General features: G+C 36.9%; 1 protein-coding gene across 10 annotated transcripts in view; it reads left to right on the top strand.

Moving 5' to 3' along the window:
• LOC122815864 (F-actin-monooxygenase MICAL2-like) overlaps window positions 1-27999 on the top strand; it is a gene marked incomplete at its 3' end in the record, with an annotated part of 2588394 nt that overhangs the window by 1579503 nt on the left and 980892 nt on the right. For 9 of the 10 annotated variants that reach the window (XM_044088691.1, XM_044088682.1, XM_044088686.1 and 6 more), the window contains 1 exon segment: window positions 25379-25447. In XM_044088691.1, coding sequence (XP_043944626.1) covers window positions 25379-25447 — 69 coding nt within the window. 10 annotated transcript variants of the gene reach the window in all.

Here is a 27999-nt window from a genome sequence, read left to right as displayed (position 1 = left end):
CTGCTTGTACATTAATCCATCTTGTGCACACATACATGATTCCAAACTTAATTCCTGTAGGCTTTTAAGTCCTTGGTGATGACTGTCATAAACTAACTCCACACATTCCATAATCTCCTTGTTAGTCCAGGATTGTTGGAAGTTATTTGCCACACTTTTCATCAGCTGTGGATACTGCCAGATACTGTTTTTAGGGCCTTTACTCAACTTCATTTCCCCTTGCTTTGCAACCTCTTCATGCATCTCTATCCCTGGGATAATTGGTAGGGATTACCCTCATGGGCTGCTTGCTGAAGAATTTGTGGTAACCATTCTTTGTTGTAACACCTCAACATGTGAGACATTTTGAAAGCTATTTCATATTTATATATATATGTGGTAAAAAACACCCCCATATCATTTTGGGATATACGCTTATTGGACTGAGATCCTCCTGGAAGATGGGCATAGTATATAAGACCCAGTAGTGCTTTAGATTTGTGTTAACTTAGGACTGTCTACTTGTATAGGAAGGTTTCGTAGAAGATACAAAATGTTTGGCATAATCATAGTATTTAGGTCTTTAATTTACCAGAACTGGTGTATAATAATCTTAACTTATTGAAATATGTATCCTTTAAAGACAGTTAAGATTTGTAGCTACAGTAGTTGACCAATAATTCCCCACCAGGAGATCTAAATGTTTCAGGTCAGTAGATTAGGGAATTGTTAATAGGATGATATTGTGTACCTTATTGCTGCAGTTTACCCAAGAAGATTTCTGTATATTACAGTTTAGTACAGAAATTTCCCCAAAGTCCTTAAATATGCTCAGCATATTCCATAAAAACAGTTGTCAGCAAAAATGTAAAATGTACTCTGAATCCCATGTGAAATGAGCTTATTATACAGAAGAAAAGTCATTTCTGCTAGGTCTTAGGGTCATAGGTTCATAGTTGTGTACTAGGCTAATGGCTCTGGGGCCTTCACACGCCTAGCCCATAGGATTTCCTTTGCATCTTGCCACCTGACCTTAGTTCCCAGTGCCTCTGTCGAGTAAAGCCACTGGAGTGATCCCTGGGGTGAATTTTCTATTTCCCATCCACTCATCAAGAGTTCTCATGAAGAGGGCCAGTGAGGTGCTCTGCTTGACATGTATAGGAAGTCTGTTTCATAGCATGGCAGTCTCTGGGTTATGAACTAGTCCCTCCAGCATGTTCTGTTGATTGTGGTAATGAGGTTGGAGGTCTCTGGAGCATGTGGTGCGGAGGGATTGGAATTTCTTTAGCTGTAGCATTTCTAACAGAGCTGGGTCAGGCATGGCTTTGTAAGTGAAGCAGAGTTTGCCACTAAGTAGGCAATATCAGACAGAGAATAGTTGGAGTTTTTTTAGTCTGTCCATATAGGACAAATGTTTAAGGCCTAGGATCCTCTTTGTGAGGTACTTTTGTGGCCTCTCCAGTTGTTGCATGTGTTTAGTGAGGTGCATGCCAAATGGGGAATTGTACTCAATAATTGGCCTAATGAGGGAAGAGTAGAAGAAGACAATGACCTCTTTCTTCCTGGATGCAAACCCTTAGAAATGAGATGTGCCACATAGAAGGACTTTCTGACCACAGTGGCAATGTGGTGGTCAAAAAAGAGGTTGCTGTCAACCTTTGTTCCCAGATCTCTTATAACGCCTTCTGTGTTCAGTGGACTACCATCAGTGTGGTAATTCATGGGAACCGGGTTTTTCCCAAAGGGGATGAGAACACATTTTTTGGCATTGAGAGTAAGGCCATGGTTCTGACACCAGTCATTGGTCTCAGTGAGGCCTTTCTGTAGGATGTCAAGGGGAGTTAATAATAGCTCCCAACTTGCAATCATCTGTGAACTTTGTCAGCCAGAGTTCCTTCGGGTTGGCCTGGACTTCAGAGAAGTAGATACCAAACAGGAGAGGACCTTGGACCAAACCCTGTGGAACTCCACTAGTGACTGGTCGGCAGTCTGACTTGGAGTCAGCTACTTTCATACTGTGGGTTCTACCTGTGAGATTGTTTGCAACCCACCTGGTGATACATGGGTTGATGCCTAGCTTAGTGAGTTTTTCTATGATTCCTGTGGGGAATGGTATCAACGGCCTTGACCAGATCAAGGTAGGCTGTATGAACCACCTTGCCTTCATCCACAGCTGTAGTGACTGACTGAAAGAAGTTCACCAAGCTGAGCAGGCATGATCTACCCTTCACAAAAAAAACTGTGTGGGATCCAGAGTTTGGAGATTCCCCTATATTCTTGTTTATTAGGTCCATGATGATGCATTCCATAGCTTTGCATATCAGACTTGTCAGGCTAATGGGGCGATAGTTCCCAGGGTCTGTAGAGAGGGATGACTGTAGCAGTGCACCATTCGGTAAGGACAAAGCCTAAGGTGAGGCTGTTATTGCACCGGGCACACAGGTGAGGTGCCAGTTCACTCTGTAGTTGATGTAGAACACAGCCAGGGATATTGTCAGGTCCCATATAAGCTGTATTCTTGGCCTTGGACAGTGCTGTTTTAACCACTGCAGCAGTAATACTGGGTGCCTGGCAAATTACTGGTATTGTGACTGGTCCCTTGGGGGGCAGAGGGGTAAAGTTGGCACTGAATCTATCGGCCAGTATATTGGCAATATCTGTTGACTCGGTATAGGAGGTACCATTGTTTAGTAGCTCAGAGCAAATCTGGGTATTGCAGTGGAGATTCTTTACATAACTATAGAAGGCCTTGTGGTTGTCTTTACTAGCTGCTGCAATTCTGTTTTCATGACTAGCTTTAGAGGATTTGATGAGGGATCTCAACTTTTTGTTGAAGCTGATAAGGGAGTTTTTCCAGTCTTGGGACTTCACCTTATTCTGCATCAGTTTTCTCCTCCTGTTGTAGAGTTTGTTTATAGCAGGGAACCACCAGATTGGCTTCCTTTTTTTGGAGGAGAGCATCTTGGTTCTGTTGGGTATGGCGAGATTTATGCATTTGTGTACGTGTTCATACAGTGCATTGGTGAATGATTAGGCGGTCATGCAACTGATCTCTATTTGCATAGGTGCTGTGAAGTTAGCCACCTCTGTTTTTAGGAGCCCAGAGTAGGCTTTGGAGAAGTTTTTCATGGTTGTTACCTTTGCGGGGGATGAGGGATGTGGATTTCAAGGTGATTAGTTTGTGGTCGGATCTCACCAGGGAGGAGTTGACTATTGGTGTAGAGCTACGGTCGCCTGTGTTAGTAATGACCAGGTCAAGGATGTTGCTACATCTGTTGTGGGTAAGAATGAGCTGGTCTAGAGCACTGGAATTAATGAATTCCAGCAAAACGTTGGGCAAGTGTATTGGTACATGAGTAGTTTTCTCAGTTAATGGAGGGATAATTGAATTTGCCCAGTCTGAAAGTGTTAGGTTGGACCCTAATATTCTCCAGGGTGTTTAGGAACATGGAGTGTGAGGCTTTGGACATGGTTGGGGAGCTATAGCAGGCTACACCTGAAGTATCTCATATGCGTTATGTTGGGCTACTAGTCTGGAGGTGTGCGCATCCTTTATGAATATGGAAACACCACCACCTTTGGAGCTTCAGTCCAAGTTCTGGGACCGAAAGGTGTGGAATGAGTTATAGCCTGGTAGTGCAGGGGTGCTTTCTGCTGCCTTGAACCAGGTCTCTGTTACGGCAAAATGTCGATGTTCTCCATTTTAAGGAGTACTTTGAGCAAGTGCATTTTGAGATTTAGGCTTCTAGCATTGAGCAGCACGACCCTCAGATTGCATTTGTTTGTAGCTGTTATGGTGGTAAATTGGTCTTTGGAACACTGCCTAAAAAAGGCACTATAGAGTTGGCAGGAGACTTGGCCAGTATCCGGAAGCCCAGGGGTGACAGATGCAGGCCATCTCTGGCAAAGCATCAAAGTCTGTCAATCATGTCATCTCAGGCAGACAGATACGGGATCCCCATAGAATGACACCAGAAACATAGCCAGTTGTTGAAATCAATAATTTTCTGCTTGTACTGTGGTATCATTCTAGGTGATGGTAGGATGCTGCTCAGAGTTAGGGTCATAACCACCTGGGCTACATAATCCATGAGCTCCTCCATGCCTCTTTTCATGTAGTCCAAGCAGATACGTCTCAGGTCATTCACACCCACATGTACAATGACAGAGTCATATTTGTACCTGTTGTTGAGGGACCTGAGTGCATGCATTATGTGGTGAATTCTGGTGCCTCACAGGCAGCTGACTGTTACTTTCTCTTTATTCAGCCTAGTGAGTGGGACATCAGTGTGCCTCACTATCGAGTCACCTATGACTAGTGTGTTGGGCATGCTGTTTTGCCTTAGAGGCTTTGGTTTAGTGGCATGCTGTTTAGGAGAGTTATGTGTCTCGTGATTAGTGTTGTATTGTGGTGGTCAAGTGTGTTTCTGCCTTGGAGATCTTTGCTGTTTGGGTAGATTTTTATTGAGAGCCTCCGTGAAGGTGGGTGTGCGAGCCTCCGTGAGGGTGGGTGTGTGGTTTGTGTTTTTATGTGAAGGCTGTGCTGGTATGTGTTCTGGAGGGCTATGTGTTCCATGTGGTGTGGTGCAAGTGTTGACCTTCTCCTCTTGACCAACTATTCCTGTCTTGACTGGGGAGTACATGGCTTCCAATTTGCATATATAAGTGCATCTCTCACAAGTCTGAGTGTTGGGATGTAAGAGGAGAGGGTTGTCAGTGTACATGAGGCAGTTGCTACATTGCCTCAGGATGCCCAAATTCACCAGGTTAATAGGAGAATGCACAGGAAACTGACCTTTAGACATGCTTTGAGGGGTGGGCATTAATAATAAGTACTGGAGCTGTTTACTTGTAGAACATTTAGTGCTGGTAGCACTTTTGTGTGCTACAATAATTGCTACAAGAAGTCTGGTAAAGTGCTAGACTAATAAGCTAGTAAAAGTGCAGGAGTGAAGAGAACTAGTAGATCTAAGGGAAAAATTGAAGAGCAGACTTTGACACTGCTCAGAAGCTTACACACAGTCCTGGAATCAGGAAATCTGTATCTGGACTGGACTAGTTATAGGAAAGGTGGGAAACAAGTGCAAACGTGGGGTTTTAAACCAGAAAGTTGTAAGAGATGGAAAAATACCCCAAACGGCCAGTAAACTACAATTTGTGGGCCAGAAGCCACTGCTCTTGTCATAGATAGGCTACCTAGTGCTTACCACCTTACCACTCCCACTGATAAGTTAGAAGGCTTCCCTCCAACACAGAAAGGCTTGGTGGGCTCAGAAGTTTGCATGCAGTCATGGATATGGCAAATCTGTATCTGGACTAGACTAGTTACAGGAAAGGCAAGAAAAGCACAAACACAGGCATTTAAACCAGAAAGTTGAAAGATATGGAAAAACTGCCCAAATGGCCAATATACTACAATTTCTGGACTATAAACCAGTCCTTTTGTGGTAGATAGGCTTCCATTGCTAATAAGAAAAGTCCTGGGGAGAGGGGGACGCCCTATCTGGTTCCCTTTCTTATGTATCCCATTGTGGATAATCCCCCAGTAACCATCACTTTAATTAATGCTAATGTGTATAGATGGCTTACCCAACTAAGAAAGGTTTTACCAACCCCTCTTACTTCTAGAGTGTGGAACAAAAAAAAATTCTCACCAAACTGAATCAAAGGCTTTACAGAAGTTGAACAGGATGATACCAGTTTTGCCTTGGGCCTCTCTAAGAAGGTTATAAATTCCCACCAATTGTCAGTGATTGACCAACCTCAAATAAAGCAATTATTTCCTGGTTAAATAAGTTGTAGTAACAACTTATCTAACCTGGAAGCCAATATTTTAGCAGAATTGTTTAGGTCCAAGTTGATAAGGGAAATGGGCTTGAAATCCAACACTGAGGTGATAGGATCTTTACTCTTTGGATTAGAGTAACAACCACTTGGTTATGAAATACTTTAGGTTGATTGAAAAAACTCTGTTTTATTTTGTAGCTGAAACAGTATGCGTACTACACTACTACTCACCCATTTGTAAATCTCTGAGAGATAACCATCTGATCCTCAAGCCTTTTTAGGCTTTAATGTCCTGACTGTCTGAGCAACATCTTGATATGTAATTGGTTGGTCTAACTTATTCTGCTCGTCAGAATCCAGCGTTTCGAGCTCTTCTGCCATGTACTCCCAGTTAAGGGGGTTCTGTTATTGGAACCTATTATATAGAGTACGATAGTATATTGTAGAAAAGCCTCCTTGATCTTGTGACCACTGATAATACTTGTCCTGATTAATTCTTAATCTTTACTACCCTGTATCTGGGGGTCTACTGATTAAAAAGCCACACACTGCATCTGGAGTTGCTTTCTCTCACTCAAACCACCAGAACAGCCCTGTATTCATAAGCTCTGCTTCTGCTTTGGAAGTTTTAAATATCTGAAGCTCAGTCCTTAATATTGACCCCATATTCATCCAGACTGTAGGTGCAAAAGTATTAACCATTTATGCCTGGAGTGTCTTCAGCTCAAACAATTTTGCCTCACTTATATTATTATTCTGTTTATTTCTTGAACCCCTCTACATCAAGTATTTTATCCCGTTTGGCTGTCTTGCAACTTGCAACTGCTTCTTGAACTAAATGGTGTAGTGTATTCTTGAATATGTCAATAATACATATTCTTGTATATGTGAATATGATTTGTTCATTTCTTATGTGATCCTATTCACCTGGGCTGTGCCTGAAAATGGTCCATTGAGATTAGTGCAGTACCACAAAAAAAAAAAAAAAATATATATATATATATATATATATATATATATATATATATATATATATATATACATATACATATACATATATACATATAAATAAATATAAAACCTTCACACCAATCTATCACTCCTAAGTTATCATTACTGCCATTCTTGTTAAAGACATCTATGATAATTCTTTACTTTTAATGGTCTTCATAATGCCGCCAGTGACAGTGGACCCATCACCAACCCTATAACTTCCAACATTCCCAAGCTATGTTTTCTATAAGTGAGACTATGGTATGATCCAGCAGGGATATGGTATGTATGCCTGGGCTTTGGGATCTGTCAAAAAGACCCTGTGGTATAAAATCGTAAAAAATTCTACTGTAAGATGAGGTGTTAGCTTTACGATTTTGCTCATGCCAGATATTTACCCAGCCAGAATGATCCAACCATTTCCCGAGGAAAGCCTGACAATTCCTGTGTGGTTCTGCCTTCTTATATAGGCAGTCCTTATCTATATTGAGTGCCAAATTAATATCCCCTTGGATTAACCCATTTGTTGTGCTGCTTCTTTTTAGAACTCTGCTGTTGTGGGTTGGTTACCCACATTTATTCTGACTACCGGGTCGGTCCACTGACCTAAATCTGGGCTTTATGTTCAAGGGTTTAATAGTGCATGAAGCATGTAAGGCATTTGAATTTGACTCTGGTATGTCCTTCAAAGGTAGTGTGTCCCCCATTTTAGTTGGTTGAACTGCCTGTTGTTTCTTTTTGGTGTGACGCAAAGCTTTGCTGGAAGATGGAGGGTGCTGTCTCTTCTTACAGGCCATCTCCCATTCCATTTCTTGTTCTGACCATCTACCTTCCTGGTCATTTGCCCCCACTATGGCAAATAGTTGAAACTGGGCAGTTTTTAAAAAGTCATGCACTTTTTACACCATTTTAAAAAACAGTCTAATTCCTCCTTTTTCTGCCAAGAAGAGTATAGGATATATCATAGCAGTTTTATAGCCAATGTTTGATCACTCTCTGCTTGCAGAAATTAGTTGCTTCCTCATATAATGTAAAAGTTTGTAAGAAGTCTGCAATAAAAATATCTGAAATGTACTCCCTGCTTCTGGGATTGTATTGGATCAGTTAGTCACTTGTTCTGGTGGAGTTTAATGCCATTAAAGTGTGCCATGGGGTGGAGTTTTCTCTTTTCCTTCTCCCTACAAAGGTGAACTCTCTCAATGTCTAGATTCAAGTGGCAAGGGAGACAGATTACAGAGGAAAACGGGTGTTCTAAGTAGGAGTGTAAATCTATATCTTTAATCTCTTCCTGTAATCCTTTTATTTTAACATTTGCACTCCTTGACTGATTTTCAAGGTCATCCAGTTTGTTTCGATGTAGGGCTAATAGATCTGTCAGGTCATGCATGGCTGCCTTACCATCTTCCTGTAATGTGGTAATCACCTGTTTTACTGAAGTTAGTTCTGCAGTCATGAGTTTATTGTCATACTAATGCTGTGATGCCGGAGAGTGATAGACCTCTACTTCTAAAGCCATGATTGCCATCCTCTTGAAAATAGTTCACATTCATTTTTCTAGCAATATTTGAGCTGAATGCAGTCAGAGATGTCCTTTAGATTGTCCAGCATTGTAGTTGCTTAAAAGGGATATATAAACTTACAAATTTAAGAGTAAACTGTCCAGGGCACAGGAGCTCAGGTCAACCACACTAAAGCTTACACTATAAATATGAATCATGAAATATTCTGAAAAGAACCCCATACCACTGTTTTTAAAAGAAAATATATCATGGCACTGATTATGATGCTGTAAGTAGTAACATTGCTAAATGAGAATAAGACAGAGATTCTGTGGGCAGTAGATAAAGTGAGTATTTTTTATTCTAGACTGGGATCATTAGTTGAATTCAGACCACATTGATGTAACTTTACTTGGTCAAATTTAAACTGTCTTTCCAGGTGTGAAAGGCATTTACTTACTCTGTCTAGATATAAAAAGACTCAATAGCATCTAATGAAGAATAGTCCATCAGTAAAAATTATTATGGGATACAAGGAAAATTTCCATAATTTAAGGCAAGTGAAGAGAATGTATGAATATAATTTAGCTAAGAAAACAAGGAAAAGCAGGACATCCTTCTATAAACATATTAGAGGATGTATGAATGATCTAGTGACTAATGTCCCACAGGATGCTGATTCTGTGGTAACTGAGTTGAATTATATGGTTGAAATATGTACAAGAACTGTCTCCAGGTATAATATGATGTGTAATAACACCATTCAAAAAACAATATATCTTCTGGGAGTTACTGCCCTCAAATTGTGGAAAATGGTAGGGCCTGGGTAGAAAAATGAATTATAGACATATCAAGCATTGTTGGTAAAAACTTTGAATGAGCGTAGATACAATGTTTAGAAAATACATGCATTTTAGTGTTATGATATATTTCAACATGAATTCACCCAGTGTAGGTCCTGTGCAACAAATTTAATATCATAAATAAAGCATCACACTGTAGAACAAACCAGACCTCACACCACATGTTCCAGGCTAGATGAATTCACTCAGTTTAGTGCACAGACTGATTTATTAAAATAAACAAATAACTTCTGCAGTAAAAGTTAACAGCAAAACTTCAACCTCTAATACCATTAAGAGCAAGTAACACTTCTCTGGCGCCTTGGCTTTCAGAAAAGCCTTTTCAGAGTACATCTTTCTGCTAGTAAACATACACTTAAATACATGTATTTAATCAATTAAATAATCATCCAATTAAGAATTCACTAAAAAAGTCAACTAAAAAGGTTAACTTTTAATATTCTTTTTTTAACCTTCTTATATTAAATACTTCCAAGAGAATTCCCTATTCAAACCTCTTGGAAACATTGTATCATATTTTAAAATAAATATTGCTTCCTTCAAGTGTCCCTTGATTTTATCATCAGTACTAAACCTAGTATTCACTTGTTCCAAAACAGTTGCCTGTAACACCTGTGGTCTCCATTATGGTGTTCCTTAAAGTGCATAGCTACAGGACTCTGAAATCTTTGCTTCTTGGGGTTCCTTATATGCTCTTTTAATCTTGCAGCAAAACTTCTCTTGCTTTCCCTAATACAAAATAATCCACAAGGACATTTTAAACTATATATAATCTTTTCACTACTGCAAGTGAAGCTGTCTCTTCTGTCAATTTTTTTCCAATACTTTCAAAACTATCCACTGTATGTTTGCATACTGTGCAATTGTCACATGGAAAAATTTCATATCTCACTATATTATTTTCTATATTTTTTGATCTCTCAAATTTCCCATGTACTAACATGTCTTTAAGACTCCTGCCTCTTTTATATGAAAAACAAAGTTTGACATTTTTAGGCAGGATTTTTCTTTTTGCATATAAGATCAATAATACCTATTTTCTCTAAAATATTAGAAAAATGAGTATACTTAGACACAAAATATAACTCACTTTCTTTTTCTTCAACATTCTTTTTCTGCATTATTATGTTCTGTGCATTATTCACTTTTTTTATTCATTACTTCATTATACCCCAACCATACTTTCTCTGGCTCATAGCCCCTTTCTGTGAACATATTAGCTGTATTTTGAACTCCCTTCTCACATTCCTTCCTGTCACTACATAAACGTTTAACCCTAACCATTTCTCCATAAGTAATGGAAGAAATAGTATGGGAGGGTGATAACTAGTTCCATGCAGCATAAAGCTTGGTTGTCTCATTTTTCTAAATATTTTAGTTTTAAGTTTGCCATCTTCTTGCCTTCCTGTTGTAATATCCAGATAATTTACTGTCTTTCCTTTTTGTAACCCATCAAACTTGATCTCAAACCTGTTCACTTGCAGTTCTTGAACAAACTTTTTCACTTCTACATAGCCCCCTTTGCAAACAAAAATCAATCATCAATGTATCTATAAAAATGAGCAAAATGTTTTCTAAAAAAGTAATTCCTATACACATATAAATTATCATACACACCCATGAATAAGTTAGCATATGTGGGGGCAAATGCTGCCCCCATAGCTGTCCCACACTTCTGATGATACAGAGAGCCATCAAATTCAAATATATTATTTTCCAAACAGAACAATGTCAGTTCTATAATACATTGTGTATTGGGGCTTTTCCCAGAAAAAAATTCTATAGCTTCTATGCCATCATGATATTTTATACTAGTGTGTAGGCTAACTACATCTATCACTATAAAAACATGTTCTTCTGCCATGTTATTTTCTTTACTTTATCCAGAAAATTAAAACTGTCTTTGATATATGAAGGTAATTGTATCATCTTTTTTTAACAAAAAAATGATGCAAAAAACATCCCAAATTATGAGTTACATAATTGCAGGCAGATACAATGGGATGACCTGGAGGATTAACCTTGCTTTTATGTATTTTAGGCACGCAAGAAAACTTTGCCAACTCACTACGTTTATTCAAGAACTTATTTTTAGCATCTTCATGACTAAAATAATTTAGTCTAATCCCTTTATGTATTAATTCATCATTGTTCTTGACCATCTCCTGATAAGTTAAAAAAAATACTTTTTCATGGATTTTATCATTTTCTAGAGACTGTAAATACATATTTACATATTGTGTGTAATGCATTATTACTAGCTGCCCCCCTTATCTGCAGGCTTAAATATGAGTTCCTTTCTTTCCCTTACATTTTTTAAGGTCACCCATTCTTTATGTGTCGTATTATATTGAATTTCACTTCTAAAAAGCTTTTTGCACTCTTGCTCTATTGCATAGTTTAACATATGATGAAACATTTCAATTTTGTCACACTTAAAAGGAGGCATAAATTTACTTTTAAAAGAAACACCACTAGTATCAAAATTACTATAAGCATAGCATTCTAAGTCAGAATTACAAGAAAAGAAACTCTCTTCATTACTTGCAGCATCTACAAAACTTACATTGTTCAAATAAGCATCTAAGTTTTTTGTTTGACTTCCAAAGAAATCTATTAAATGTAACTTGCGAACAAAGTTAAATACTTCCCCTTTAACTCATACATTCTGGGAAGAGACGTTGGGATAAATTTCAAACCCCTATGTAAAACATTTTTTTCTTCTTCACTAATGCATGCAGACAAATTTACAATATATTCAAAACCACTCACATTTATATTATTAGAAAGTTCCATTTTATTATGTCCATTTCCCCGTTTGTTGGTTCGGGAATTATATCTGGCACCACGCTATTAATCCTGCCAACTCTTCTTATTCCCTTGTTGTAACCCAGGTTGGTCCCGAAAATTTCTGTTGAGATACCTTGGATTTATTTAATATCATTCTGCACTAATGTGGCTCTTACAAATGATGTGTCTCTTGTAAATGATGCATCTATTCCTCTCAATATATTTTAGTCTTGACTAAAGCATTTGACTTGTTACCTCACAATTCTATTACTTCCGCTAAAGTTAGTATGGGAGGTAGTTAATCAGTGTTCAGAGCATTTCTCTTTCATATCTTTATGTCCACAATGCCTACATGAAATACCTGCCAGTGATGCTAAAAATAACAAGTATGGTAACATAGAGGATTAAGACCATCTACAAGAATTTGTTGACAGACTGCACAGATGGGGCATAGATAATAAACCTACCATGAACTGCAGGAAATGTAGGGTTATGCATGTGGGAATGTTAACAGGCACCCATATAAGCTGAATGATATTGTTCTGATGTCTACAAATTTTATGGATTTAGGAATTATAATTAGTTATTATCTGGGTTTAACAGACAGGTCTGCAATGTGGATAAGAAAAGTTTTTGTATCAAGATAATGACTTTTCAATCTTTCTCCTCAAAAAGTAAGGAAGTGCACTTACCTATACACATATATGAGTATTATAGCACCAGTTACTGCATATGGAGTAGGCTTTTGTTAATATGATTCAAATACTATCACAAAGATGGAAAGAGTTCAAAGGTTGTCTGTCATACAGATCAGATCAGTTGGGGACCTTATATATGAAGACAAATTAAATAGATTAAATCTGTATTTTGCACATGATCATTTTTATTATTTATTTGTTTGTTTATTTAATGTTAGTTGACCGGGAAAGTCCGACTAGGCAGTTGCTGTTTTCAGTGGAGGGCCGGTGTGAAAAGCCCCAAAAAGAATAAAAATTGGTACAAATAACAAATAATACAATACGTAAACTCATATAATAGTGGTACATGAAAGGATTACAGGATATAAATAGAGATATTCAAGAATAGTCAGAACAGTTGACTATACAAGAGAAAAATGGTGGGAAGTAGATATTTTTCTTAGTTTAGATAGGTATGACTAAGAGAGAAGTAAACTTAGAGTAAAATGTAGAGAAGTACAGAAAGAAAGAAAAGAAAGGATAAGACACAGAGGAATTAGATGACTGATCTAGAGAGAGAGAGAGCATAGGAGGGAAAATTAGAAAGAAAAAGAGACTCCTTTCAGGATGAGTGAGTAAGGTTCAACAATGAGAAGTAGTGAAGGAAAGCCTATAAAACTGGCAGGGGTGGGGGATCAGCCAGGTGTGAGGCAGGAGCAGAGCCAAGAATTATATAGGTGAGATTTGAAGAGTAATTTGAACTGTAGGTGATTTGGTGTGGTAAGTATGTTTTAGGGATTGAGTTCCATGTTCTGGCAATGTGATTGGAGTAAAGAGAATCACCAGAAAAGTTGTTAGCATTTGAGACTTGTAAGAGGAATTTGTCAGAAGATTTAAGTAGTCCTTTGTTATATTGGGGTTGAAGTAAGTTGTGGAGTGCAGGAGATAAAGTACTCCATGGGCCATAATGAGTTGGGTGTATGTGAGGTAATTGGGGAGCTCAAGCCAGTTTATTTGGTATAGGGTAGTACAGTGATGGGATCTATGAGGAGAGTTGGTGGCGAATCTTGCAATTTTGTTGTAGCACGCATCTAGTTTTGTCATGTCTGTTTTGTACAAATTGATGAGAAAGGGTAAGACATAAAGAAGAGTAGAGATTAGTTGTGTCCTGGCAATAGGTTGTCTTGTGGAGTTGGTGAAGAAGGGTTTGACTCTGTAGAGAGAGCCTAATTTAATGTGAACTTGTTTTATAGTTGGGGAAATGTGTTTGTCAAATCTCACTTTGTTATCAATTGTAGCACCAAGAAGCTTAGTGTGAGAAACAGGTTTTATTTTTGTGTTATTAGAAGAGTGTATAATGCAGGGGAACAGGAGGTCTGTTTGTTTGTTGTGTGAGAAAAATCATAAATTTAGTTGTATTGGGATTGGGGATTAATTGAGCATCAGAGAGCCAAGATTCTACCTTTGTAAAGGATTTTTGGGTTATTTCTTGGAGTTTAGAAAGAGAGGGAGATGTGCATATGAGTGTGGAGCCATCAGCATATTGTGCGGTAGTGTCATGATGGGTGGCAGTGTGAATCTTGTTGGTGAAGACAGAAAATAAGAGAGGACCTAGAATGGATCTTTGTGGGACACCTAATGGGATAGGAAGTAGACAAGAGAGTTTATGTTGCCATTTTACAGCCTGCTGATGGCGAGATAAGTAATTGTGGAACCATGTAAGGGCAGAGTGGCTTAGTTTAAGAGATGAAAGTTCATTGAGGAGTTTCTGATGAGAAACTGTATCAAATGCTTTGGACATGTCAAGGAAAATGGAGGAGACTAGATGGCCATTGTTTCTGAAATGGTTGATAGAGTTTGTGAAGCTTAAGAGAGCAGTAGTGGTATTGTGGTTAGGTCTAAAGCAGTGTTGGGAATTAGCTAGAAGGTTATTGGATGTTAACTAAGGCATGAGTTGGGAATGGATAGATTTCTGTAGAATTTTAGATAGAGATAAGATGGCAGTAGGCTTGCAATTGGAGATGTCTGTAGAGGTACTGCCTTTATGTAATGAGATGATGTAGGAAATTGTCCAAATCTTGGGAATGCACTGTTCTGTTATGAAGCAATTGATTAAGATAGTAATTGGGTGAGATATTGTGTCAGCAGCTAGCTTGGGATATTCAGAAGGGAGATTTTCAGCAGTGAGAGTAGTAGGCCTAAGTTTATTGAGTAGTTTTTTTATGTTGCTGTTTTTTACAGTTTTGAGGGAAAGGGTGTGGAAAGAATTATCAGAATAAGTGGGAATGGTTAGAGGAGTATTGTTGGTTTGGTTTAGGGTTAGTATACAATTTGTAAAATAGGTGTTAAATTGTATGGCTATGCTGTCTAAAGAATTTGTATGGTTAGGAGTTGGGGTTTTGGGTTGACCTGGTTTTAACAGTTGATTTAGAGGCTCAGAATTTTTGGGGATTCTGTTGGTACTTATGTTAGGTTGTAATGAAGTAGGATTTTTTTTTTCATTTTTGACCTGTTTCCTGGCTTTGTTTCTCAGATGACAATACAAATCAAGAGAGGTTTGGGTTTTCTCAGACTGGCATTGAGCCAAGGCTCTGTCTCTAGTTTTGAGTAATAATTTAGTTTCTTTTGTCAGCCAAGGAGCATAGTTTGTCTTGATTCTAATGGTTCTAGGAGGTACTGAGCTATTTTGGATATCTAGAAATGTGTTATGGAAGTGCGATATATTAGCGTCCAGTGAGAGTGATAATAGTGAGGACCAGTCACATTGTTGTAATGTAGAAAAGAGTGAGAAGTGTTTTTTTGTTGCATATCTGTCTGAATGTAGTGTTTTTGGTGATGGTTGGCATTCTCTAACCAGGTAGTTGGGTAACTGGTCACTGATACTATCTGGGAGGCACCCCCTGAGTGGAAGGTGTGTGATGGTTTGTTGGTTAATATCCAGTCTAGTATTGAATGTCTATTTGTTGTTTTGTCCACTCGAGTTGGTGATTGTATAAGCTGGGGAAATCCATATAGGTGCATGAAATTTGATGTGTTATCAACAGAACAGGAAATCCAGTCTATGTTAAAGTCACCCATAACTATGGTTTCTTGGGAGAATGTTAGGGATGTCCAATGGACGAAGTCCTCAGTTATGGCAGGGTTGTTTCCAGGTAGGATATAGATAGCTACTATGATTATAAGTTTTTTAGAGTTTATTACAAGTTTGGTAAATAGCATATCTGTGTTACTGAATTTTGGAGAGTTAGGTTTAAGTAGTCGAAAGTTGAGTGTATTTTTATAGGTGATAGCTATGCCTTCACCCCGTTTGTTTAGTCTATCCATACTATGGATGTTGTAGCCTTGAGTTAGTATTTCATTATCCCTTATGTTGGGCTTTAGCCAGGTTTCAGTCAGAACTGCTATGTCAGCAGCGTAGAGTGAGAGAGTTGTTTGAAATTTGTATATTTTATTTGGTAGACTCCTGAGGTTCATGTTTAGAAGAAAGATGTTTGATTTATTGGGGGTGGGAGTGTTATTGATGCTAGTATTTGTATGGGGAAATGTGTTTGGTTCCATTGGATTTTTCTTGGGACCTGGGTTAGGGTGGATGTCTCCACTAAGTTTGAAGTTAGTGTTTAAATGATTAATTGGGTTAGGATGTTTGAGGTTACGTTTAGTATATTTACAAAGAAGTTGTAGTGAGGTATGTTCATGAGTGTATCTGTTATGTTTGAAGTGTTAGATTGGTGATGGTGAAGAGGCTAGGTATTATAGTGTGTGCGTGTAAGTTTGATATGGTGTGGTGAAGGGATTGAAGGTATAGGGAAGAGGAAGGAGATGGTGTTGACAAGAAGTTAGAGTTGAGGTTAAGAAAGGAGGAGATTGTAGAGTAGTGTGGTAGAGCAGCATGATGGAGAGAGGAGAAGACAGTAGAAGGATATTAGGGGATAAGGATAAAGTGAGAAGCAGTCTTGGTTGGAAAAAAAGTGAAGTATCAAATAGCAGGAAAAGATTTAGGATGTGTAAAGGGAGTATAGTTAAAGGTAAATAGGCTGGAATGAATGAGTGAGAGGTGAAAGAGAGGATTAGAGGGAGAAGAGAGAGGTGGGAGAAAAGTATTTATTAAACAAACAGCAAAAATGTAGAGTAATACAGAATAAAAATAGCACTTAAACTGTATAATTATCTAAGCAATTATAAATGCAACAGAGAATATTTTCCTGCTTGAGGAATTCTGGTCTGAGGTGATAGACTCAGTTAGTCAGAGCTGCTCATCACATGGCAATAGTATCAGAGAGTTTGAGAGATTATGCTTACATCAGAAGCCATCCCTCTATATTCTGAAGGTCTCTCAGATTAGCTGATAGGACTGACAAATTCCAGGCAAGATCACAGAGTTTAAAACAACAAAACAGAAGTGCTTAAGTGGACAGTCTTTGAAAATTGCAAAAGCGCTAATAGTTTTATTTTAGAGATTGCTGGAAACAAACACTGCTCAGTTTTGTGAAGATGTAACATAAACCTCTCCAATCAGAGTTAAAGATGACAGCACGATCAACATAAACTCATCTTGCATTTTAAAGTTAACATAACTTCAAAAAACATGCGGCCATTGAAAGTCTCCAGAATCAAATCACAGAGGGTGTGATTATAAGAACAATCTCTTCAATGCTTGCTATACTTTGATTTTCCTGTTTTTGTCCCAAACAAATGCTATGCAAGACCCAATATAAACATTCATGGCCACAGATGTTTTTCAAACATTACTTTCCATGTAAACATTAATACCCTCCACTAGCATAGATCATCCTAACGGTTGATTAATATCAAAGCCACATAAGTGATCATCATTTGGTACCAGCCCCAGACACAGCAGCAGTATATGATTATCTGTTGTTATGGCCCTAAGTTGTCACTTTTCTCTTATATGTAATTTAATCCACAAGAAGTACATTAATTGTTATTAATTGTTATACTTTATAGCAAATATATTCTGTACTTTGCTTTAACCAACACTAAAATGTATTCAATCCTGTCTAATTATATATAAAGTAGTATTATTATAGAAGATTTGATATGGATATATAAAATGTTCAAATGATAAAGCAACTGAGAGGACCAGATGTTTTTCCTTTCTAAGTCCTAACAAGGCTACAAGGAATTAATAATTTACTAGTTGTAAGAGATGAGCTACTAGGAATGAAAGGTACAAATTTTTTCATCATAGGGTTAAGTGAAGATTAATATGTTGCCAGTAGACATAAGACAAGTAAATAACTTGCAAAGTTTGAAAAGTATGATTGACGTTTGTTATGGTGACAAAGACTTTTGGACCTGCCTTCATGAAAAATGTCTTGTTATGACCTTTTATGAGATCCTGAGCCTATTCAAAACATTGAAACTTTTAAACTGTGATATGGTGATCCATCCATCTATCCACAACCCCTTTTTCCCCCATTTTTGCACATGAGGTCGAGGTGTAACTTCAGTTGTGACAATCATCTACAGGAAAGATTTACACCACCAGCTGCCTATCCCTGCCACAAACATTTAATGATCAACACTCTTTTATCCATAATGTGCTTTTCCCACATTTGATTTTTAAAGATTTTAATTTCAATATTTATGGAAGTTTTTCTTTCCACAAGATACAGCTATTTTGGGTTTAATGTGAATATGTTTAAAAGCTTTTTAGTGATTTTTATGAGTTTTAATGATGGATATTGTATTATATATTTTATTTTAATATCTTCATGAGTGTCATTAATACAGTAGTCACATTCTGGTCATCGAGTCTTTTATTTGCCTTTGGATAATAATGTTTTTAGTGCTACATACGGTTGCTTGCCAGAAATAAGAACAGCTGATACTTTCAGAACACCATCATCAGAATTAATATTTAGTCACTTATATTTGAATGGCCAGTAGAAACAGAAGAATTGTTAGTATTGTGGCTGAGTAATTGAGGTATCATCTTTACAGCAGCCATGTGGTTCTGTTCTGGCCACTTGTTACTATTTGTGCGAAGTCAGCATATTTTTTCTTTGACTGTATGTGTTTTCCTAGAATAGCCTTTTTTTTTTTACTTCCTTTATCCTTGTGGCAGAAAAGGGTACAACAATGGCCATTTTACCCAAGCAATTCACAAGTAAATAAATAAATTAATTTAATTAAGTTAAAGAATAATTAGGGGCTATTAATGAGAGGTGGATAATCACCAGTTTATTATATTATTTAGTATGTGTGTGAGTACATTTGCTCCACACTTCCCATGCACAGTATAACTGCCTTTAAAAAACAACAGGAAGGGGGACATAGTCTTTATTATCAGATGTCTGGTTGGTCTGGATGAGCCCTAGCTATTCCGCTCTGTATCTACTGGCCACAGACCAGTTAAGAACCATATATATTCTACATATATTTATCACAAAAGTATTGTGTACTAAAAGGAAAAATGGGAGAAGTTCATCTTCTTTTTGTCTAACATTAATATTTATAGTGCATCAGTTGTGATATGTAGTTATTATTGTGGCAAAAGAATGTGATGCCACAAGAGAGATGGTTGTGTACGTATTTTGAGAAGAGGCTATGGAGATCAAGCAAATTTAGGTAAAACGGATCCCAACAGGATCATTTTATCTCTTCATACTGATTTATAGTGCTGAATGACAGGAAGAGTATGCAACTAAAGCAAACTAAAAATATACATAATTATCTTTTACTAAGTTTCATGCTTTAAATAACAGCTTATTAAGCATTGTCATTTGTCTGTATAATGCTTTCTACATAGTTTTGTTTGCATTGAGTGTACTGTTGTGTTGTGATATACTACTGAGAAAGAAGAGTGGGAGAAATGAGTTAGAAGAAAGATGTTGAGTAAACAGATTAGAGTCAAATGTAAAATACATTCTTAGAAGTGGTGTGTGTCTGCAAGTGTAGTGCAGCTTGGTGTATTAGGTAATGAGAGTGAGAGACAAAGAGGTAGAATAGTTTGTGTTGAGCAAAACGGGTTTGGCAAAGGGCAGTTTGCCTGAGTATCGCTAACCAGCAGATGTGCAGGAGCACAGACAGGAGTTATTGAAGTGTTGTGTTAAATGCATTTTTGCTGCCTAATGGAGGTGGAAATAGAATTCCTTTTCTTGGAGGTGTACAAGGAGAACAGGGATTCTCCTGAAGAGCTGCAGGTATTCTTATAGTGAGTAAGAGTCTATCCACTGAGCATAATGGCATGGTAGGAAAGTAAAGAGATCCAGTATTTATTAAGGCTGGGTTATTTTGAGGTTTGTTAATGATTGTGTGAACTACAGCTAAATGCTTTGTAAAGAAGAAGCTTGGTAGTTCAGGCCAGTGGAGTTGCTCATTGCTAGACAATGATGTGATTTAGATGTTTGATTGGTTGCGAATCTTGCTGTTTTGCTCTTGAATTATTCAGTTTTGCTTAGGATGCCTTGTTAGAGACTGGTGAATATGGATGGTAGAAGGTAAGCTGAGGCTAAGTTTTTTTACTTTGTCAATTAGAAAATACTTGTTTCAGTACAGGAGGTCTAACGTTTGATGTTTTTTTTTGATAGGTTGATGTATGTGTAGATCGAATGTTAGGTGTTCATCTATGGGGACTCCAAGGAACTTAATGTGGGTAACTATTTCAACAGTGCTATTGCTGGCAGAAGAGATAGATACGTTGTTAGTGGTTTTGACTTGCTTTTTTATGTGAACAGAGTGATTTATTTTTATTTATTTATTTATTTTTTGCATTCAGAAGGAGGTGTGAGTTTTGTAGCCAAGATATACCATTGAAGGATTTTTTTTTCTTTCTAGTAGCTGGTATAGTATGTTGGCAGAACATGAGTGGCATTATTTGCATATTGAATCAGTGAGCCTTCTTTGCTGACTGTGTACAAATTATTAATAAAAAATATTAAAGAGGAAAGTGCCTAGTATGGAGTCTTGAGGGACCCATACTGACATGGGTTAGAAGGAAGAGCATTCATTAAGCCACTTAACCACATGGTGTCTGACAGGTAACTATGAAACTAGCTGAGGGCAGAGTGATCAAGATTTATTAGTGATTGTCCGTATAGAAGTATTCTTTGGGATACAGTATCAAATGCTTTAGGCAGTTCAAAAAATAGGGAGATGACAAGATTACTGGTGTCTCTCTGGAGATTGATTTGGTTGCTGAAACTCAGAAGGACTTTGATGTTGCTGTGGTGAAGAATAAAGCCATGTTGGGTTGGGGAGAGGATATTTCTGTCAGTAAAATGTTTGGGATTTTGATACATTTTCCAGAACTTTTGAAAAAGGAAATAAAATGGCAATGGGGCAATAACTGCAGAAATTAAGGGAGATACAACATGTGTGTAGGTTTATGAGTGCTTTTTTCCAAATCTCAGATATGTACTTTTCAAATTGACCTGTTAGTCAAGACTGAGACAGGATAAGCTAGTGATTCAACAGCCAGTTGAGGTATCCAGAGGGAAGACTATCTGTGGTTATGGTGATGGGTTTTAAGTGTTTGGAGTGTTTTTAGTGATGATGATAGGGAATTACTAGTGAGGTTTGAAAACATTTCTTTGAAGTGTGATTTGAACTAGCTGTTTATGGAATCTATGTGGTTTGCATTGGATGGATGAGGTTGGGCTTTGAAAAGTAGTGAAACTGGTATTCTTAGCTGTTCTGATCTGTCAGTTAGTTTGATTTCTTTTTTGTTTAAATTGTTGTAAGTTGAATTTTATTTTGTTTTTAAGCCAGACTTTCCAGGCTTTGTCTCTTAGCTGCATGAGTTTTATAGTAGCTTCTTATAGTCATAGGACAGGGTTAAATTTTACTCATTTGTACCTAATGGGTACTTGTTGGTTAAGTATGATGAGAAAGGTTTTATTGAAGTGGGCAACAATATCATCCAAGGACAGTATTTTCATTTTTTGCCAGTTGCACTGTTTCAGGATGGCAAGGAAGGTATCACTGATGAACTTAAATTACTCACAGAGTTGTAATAGTGATTTTTTTTTGTCATATGTGTTGTTTGCCTTCCTACATAATGTAGAAGGTGGTCACTTAGGGAGTTTGGTATGGTCCCAGAGGATATTACATTACTTGGGTTTGATGTTAGGATCTAGTGTAGTGTTGATTCTCTGTTTGTTATACCTAGTTGGAGAAGTGATAAGTTAAGTAAAATTGTATTGATAGATAGTACTTGTCAGGTGGTCTAAGCAAATAGATATGTAGTCAGTATCTAGGTCCCGTAAAATAATAGTATCTAGGTTAGCGGTGGATAGCCAGGGTAGAGAGTCTTCAACTATGGGCAGCTTATACGCTGTGGGCATGTAGGCAAATGCCTTTACTGGTGTTGATTGTTAGAAGTGTGATTAGTAATTCAACATTATTAAAAGGGGTTGGGGCTGCTTTTGTGGATATGCAGATAGTGTAGTAGAGATGGGATACATTATTGCAATGTTATCAGCTTTTTATATATCCTATCTAGTCTCAGAATGTTGTCACCTGGAAGCACTATGTCTTAATTCTTTATGTTTGGTTAAAACCAGGATTCAATTAGGACTAAGGTATCAGTGGAATGTAGTGATAACCAAGTATTGATGTCAGGAATTTGCTACAGATACTTTGGCAGTTTATGCGTGTATAAGAAGCCCTTGAGATGATGTGAACAGTTGTTGGCAGGATAAAGAGAGGATAGGGGAGAAAAATGAAGTGTAAGAGTTTAAGGTTGTATTGCAGACAAGACTTAACCCATGGTTAGGGGTGCATGACCCTGGTCAATGACAGGGGTAGAGTGATAGATTAGTAAGAGATGAGAAAACTGTGTTTGCCATTATGAGGATGTCCTAGGCAGTATAAGATGGTGTAGTTACTTGAGCAAAAATATGTGTAAGTTAATAAATGTGATATGGAAACGCTTGTGGCAAACAGGGAAGTGAATATGCTTGCTTTGAGAGAGATGCTTGAGAAAGAAAGCCATTAATTGGTGGATGAAGTGTACTGTCTATATAAAGCAGGGTGTGACAGAAAGTGAGATGTGCTAATAATAGGAGTAGGACAGTAGTTAGAATTTGAAAATAAAATGCCAAAATAAACAAACGAATGGGCAGATTAAGAATACAGGAAAGGAAATGGTTTGTTATTTTAGGTTTAGTAGTTAGGAAAAGTTGAGAGAGAGGAGGATACTATAGTATATTATAGTATAAGGTTTGGTTAAGAATATAGGTAACAGGATGGTTTGCTCCTTTTAGTTATAATAGGTAGAAAAATGAACAGAGAACATGGTAGTGGAAAATAAGGGTTAATATAAATCAGATCATTGTTTTAAGGAGTGCACTACAGGACAAAACAATGAAGGAGATGGATTCTGAAGAGATGATGTATGTTTATCCTGTGGAAGGTGTAGAATGGAGAGATGCACCAAACTAGTATGTAACAACTGGGAGGAGTACAAGAAGGTATTGTACTAGAAACTGATCTGTTTGGATATTGGGAGTTTGTGGATTAGCAAATTGGAGTGTTTGTTAAGAATGAAGGAGGTGCATGTGCAGAATAAATTTAGGGAAGGATGGTGTGGATGAGATTGGGGGTAGGGTTGGGTAGAAAAATGAGCCTGAGTGTAACAAGGACAAAGGGAGTGGGCCAACACAGGCTGGAGCCATGAGACACAATAAAAAACAATCAGTGTAAACAACTTATCTTGGTAAGATTATCAGAGCAGCTGCACACTTTATATGACACTTAAGCAGCTACACTGAAGAAAAACATGGGCCTATGTAGCTGGCAGTTACTTTCCTATAGAGTTTATATTCCGTAAACTTTTAAATGTATAAGGAGCCATTCCTGGACTACTGTGTAGGCTGTATCAATTGTGTCAAAGTTGCTATTATTAGGCCTATTTTGTCTACTTCCTTCTTACTGTAATCATTACAACTGACATTTATCCATAGATTTTTAAATTAAGTAGTAATTTTTATTTAGCCCAAACTAAAGAGCCTTGCAAACATAAATACAGCTACTTCATTTCATCCTAAAACCGAAAATAACATAGTTCCTACTTGAGTCAGTCCTCCATGCAAATTCTAGTTTCTTCTAGCACAGTATTTTCCATCCAGGAAGAAAACACCCAAATTGTCTTAGTCCTTCATGTTTATACCCACACTCTTCCTGAAACTTGCGGATGACATACAGGCTGAATGAAAGAAAGTGTATGCATTAAGTCAGTGACAACATTCTTCCTTAGACTAAAATAATTTAAATTTCTCATATATTTCACAAACACCAACTTCTTTGACACAGTGATTTCTGACTTTTGCATTCTGCTAATACTCCAGACCTACAGTTAATTTCTTTTTAAAGTATTTATACCCTTGCCATGTTCTAGAAGTCTGTCTTGATATACCATTCTTAGTCTGAAGCCAGCTTCAGATTACACTCAGGGCTTTAAAGGAGCCACACTCCTTTTAAACTGTTTCGGGTCATGCTTATTCTAATAGTTCAACACTTGTATACCTGGTTTCACATAGCATCCATCTTTCTCTGTCATGGAGTTTATTCACGGTTGATTTTTGTGGCTTAGAATGTTTTCAAAAATTGTACAAGTTAAGATAAACATGAATACCCCATTAAACTCAAATCAGTAGCACGTTTATGTCAGTTCTGCCATGATGGCCAAATTATGAATGGGCGATACTGTAGAGGTTTAGTAATTTGTACATATTCTTCTATTCAGAATATATTTTTATTAACATAATTAATACTAACACTATGACACACAGTGAAATTATTCACTGCATTATGTTTATTGACCAACATTATTAAATGAGTTGGGTAATCATATTATAAAATAATTGTATATAGATGGACAGAATATAGTTCACCTTCCCTGTGTATTATGATAATTTTAAGTTTAGCAATTAGCATAGTGTTCTGTATGATTTGTATGACATTGACATATAATACAGTTTATATTTTAAACAATTATTTAATTTTATACTTTACATGAGATAGGAGTCTATCCATAACACTATTTGTAAATTGTTTGTTTTTAATACAAATATTTTTAAATTACTCTGTATTTTTATTTTTCCCCTTTTAGCTTGCTTATCTTAAATATAATAAATAATATGGTAGGTTATAAAAGTGAAGTTAATGTTTTCATGTTTTAATATTAAAGTTTTTAATCGTAAATTAATTAATTCAGCCTATAGGAATTTGTATTACCTTTGTTGACTGGATGTTTTTTAATCTGATGATATATTCTGGGTTATATAAGCTTGTAGTGATTTGCATGAGGTTACTTTTAGTTCTGGAGAAGTCCTAAGGGTAATTGGGACAAAAGTACATGAACAATGGCTGTTTAACCTGTATCTGTTAAACTGTGTCATTGTGTTGAATAGTAACTTGTATTGTATTGATTGTCACACTTCATTTTTGGCTCCTGGACCATTTAATTCATTCAGAGGCACTGTGTGACAACCGTTTGGGGTTTTGTTTTGTTTTTTTTTCTCAGTAACCCCTGGATCTATCTTTTGGTAGCTTACAATGTTTGCAAAATTGTATGAGTGAAGATAAACATGAATACTCTGTTAAACTCAAAGTAGTGATGTGTGTGCAGTGAACAGGCAAAGTATGTACTTAGGTGGCTTGGTTTACCATAGGGGAGATAAATGTAACAATGTTGTTTTCTTATGCACTGCAGTTGATGCTGTTCATTTTTATTTTGATTGTTTAAGTGGAGCCAGTGGATGCAGAATGTACTCTGCCCTTGCATAACAGAAATTTCTGTTTTGCTTTAATTTAAACATTTTAGGAAAATAAAACAACTGAAGACGATGCACTAAGCAAGCGAAGAAGGAAAGGCTTTGCAACAGCCGATGAGGTCAGTTAAGAAAATATTAAGATCCTTTGCTTTTGTTCGCATTTGCTGTCCTTCCTGCACTACTCTCTGCTCATGGGCAGCTGCTTTCTGAAAAGCAACTATGAAGGTCTTTTGCTTTTTCCTCATTTGATGTCTCCCTTGCATTACTTCCTGTGAATGGGCAATTGCTTCCTGAAAATCAAACATTATTTATCTATCTATTTATTTAATTAGTTATGCTTTATTCTTATTTGCTGTTCCCTTGCACTGTCTTCTGCTTGTGGGCATATGCCTTTAGAGAGCAGTAATCTGTCAATTCTGATCATTATTTAATGTTGCATGTCCCTGGAATATTTTGCCAGTTTTCTGCAGAAAAAAAAAACAATTGCTGGTTTCAGAAGGATGGAATCCCCGCAGAATTGTATTTTTGAGTTGCAGCATTGATTAAATCTGAATGAAACAAAGCTATTTGTATTTGCATTTTATTACTCAGCGCACATTGTTGCTGCTGCTGCCCTGAAATTCTACATTGTCATCACACACATTTCCTTTTTAATTGTTTATGTTGCTGTGTATCCTGTACCATGACTATATGGTGCAGTACAGCACTATAAATAGATTCAGATTATTTAAATGGGAACTTATTAATAATTTATCACTGAAAAAATAATTATGTGAACAGTGTCATTTTTGTAAGATTCTGAAAGTTCCAGTGCTAAGTGAACTGTTAAGAATGCAGCGCTCATTCAGAAAGTAAAAATATGAAAGGTAAAACAGGCATTCATCTTACAGAATACCCCTGTACAACAGAGAAACAAGTTAATTACTTGCATTTTTGAGAGTGCAGTGGAGTGCTCAAGCCCTACAAATGGTACTTTCCACTCCTGTTCCCCATTTCAGAAGTGGCATCTCTGTTAAAGTGATTGAATGTCACAGCTATGGATAATGTAGCCATGAACACCATAATATTAATATGTCACTATATTGCTTTTTCTCTTGGTGACCCATCATTAATTACACGGGTCTATATTATAACAATGAAAGTTTAACATTTCGAACGCCCCAAATATTGAAAATGCTGGACCACAAAGTGGTTTTTGTGAGCTCACAGTACAGCGAAGATCAGAATATTTGCCCTTTTCTCACTGTAGTGCAATCTTGGAGTTGGTATATATATTTAGTGGGGGGGTGAGAGGAGTGTAGCCCCCCACAATAGCAAGTTCGAGGTCCTGCATTTTCAATGTTTGGAACGTTCGCAATTTTAAACTTTCGTTGTTATAATATAGACCCAATTACATATACTAAATTACAAAAAAAACTATGTAATGCACACAATATCATTCAGAACCATAGTACAATCAGAAAGATAATCTGAAAGTACAGTGACATTTTGACTAGTTCAGGGTAACTTATTTTAAGTGCCTTTTTGCAAATTTAACCCAGGAATTTTTGATTCAGTACTCAGAATTTTACAATATGCATGTAGAGGTACTGAGGTTCAAACTCTGGTTTACATTATTCAGTTTTTTTTAAAGTCATTCTGCTGTACTAGGAATCATATTGTCTTGCTGAGTCAAAACTCGTTGAATCATAGTTTGCTAAAGCAAACTCACTAGGTTTGTATATTGTCAAATGTTGTACAAGAAGAGAAACTATGTGAAGTAAAATTGCCTTTTCAGGAGCAAGCACTCCCAGTTCCATGGGGGTGGGTGTCCTCCAAATACCCCACTCTATAACTATATAACTATGACATCATACTATCTTAGGGACAAGACTTTACCTAGTTTTTCATCATCCCTGAAGCTGTACAGCTTTGGAGATGAAATCCTCACATAGCGGGAAAGTGAAGGATGAACTCTCATATTGGAGTACATGGAAGCTTATCTCCTGAAAATCAGTATTACCTCATGGAGTTTCTGAGTGTGTGTCTGAGTCAGCAATATTCAGAATCAGTGAGTTTACAATAAACTATGATTTTCAATGTCTGACTACTATTAGGTACATATCTCAGTGAGTAACAGTATGGATCATGGCTGTGCAGTTCATAAAATAAGGACTTGCACACCACAACTTACATCTTTTTTATAAGTTTGTTTGCTTCATTTTGTTGACTGAGTAAATCTCACTGGCCTATAAAGAGCAACTAAGAAAAAAACATGCTCAATTGTGCAGCATAATGTTCATCGGTCAGTCAGCAATTATTCAATTCTAATGGATAAATCTAATATTCCCAAAACACAATAGCATCACTTGACTGTGTTTCTTAACCAAGTATTCACACAGGTCTCTGAGACCACGTCTGGAGAATTATAGATTGTCAAAATTGGGGTTGTTTATTTTAAAGTGAAAGCTTCAATATTCTCATGGATAGGCAGGAACAATTTATATATGCAAAGTCACAAAAGACAAGAACACCATATAATAATACCCCCATACATAATCTATATCAATTTCATAATCAGCCTATATATGTGTATACACATATATGCTTATACATACTCATAGACGGCACATTCACATAATATATATATATATATATATATATATATATATATATATATATATATATATAT

This window comes from Protopterus annectens, chromosome 11.part0 (genome assembly GCF_019279795.1).
Source record: "Protopterus annectens isolate FY-2018-M chromosome 11.part0, PAN1.0, whole genome shotgun sequence".
In the NCBI taxonomy this organism is placed as follows: Eukaryota; Metazoa; Chordata; order Ceratodontiformes; family Protopteridae; genus Protopterus; species Protopterus annectens.
The sequence above is the reverse complement of the archived record's forward strand: the minus strand, read 5'-3'. Positions and strand labels throughout refer to the sequence as shown.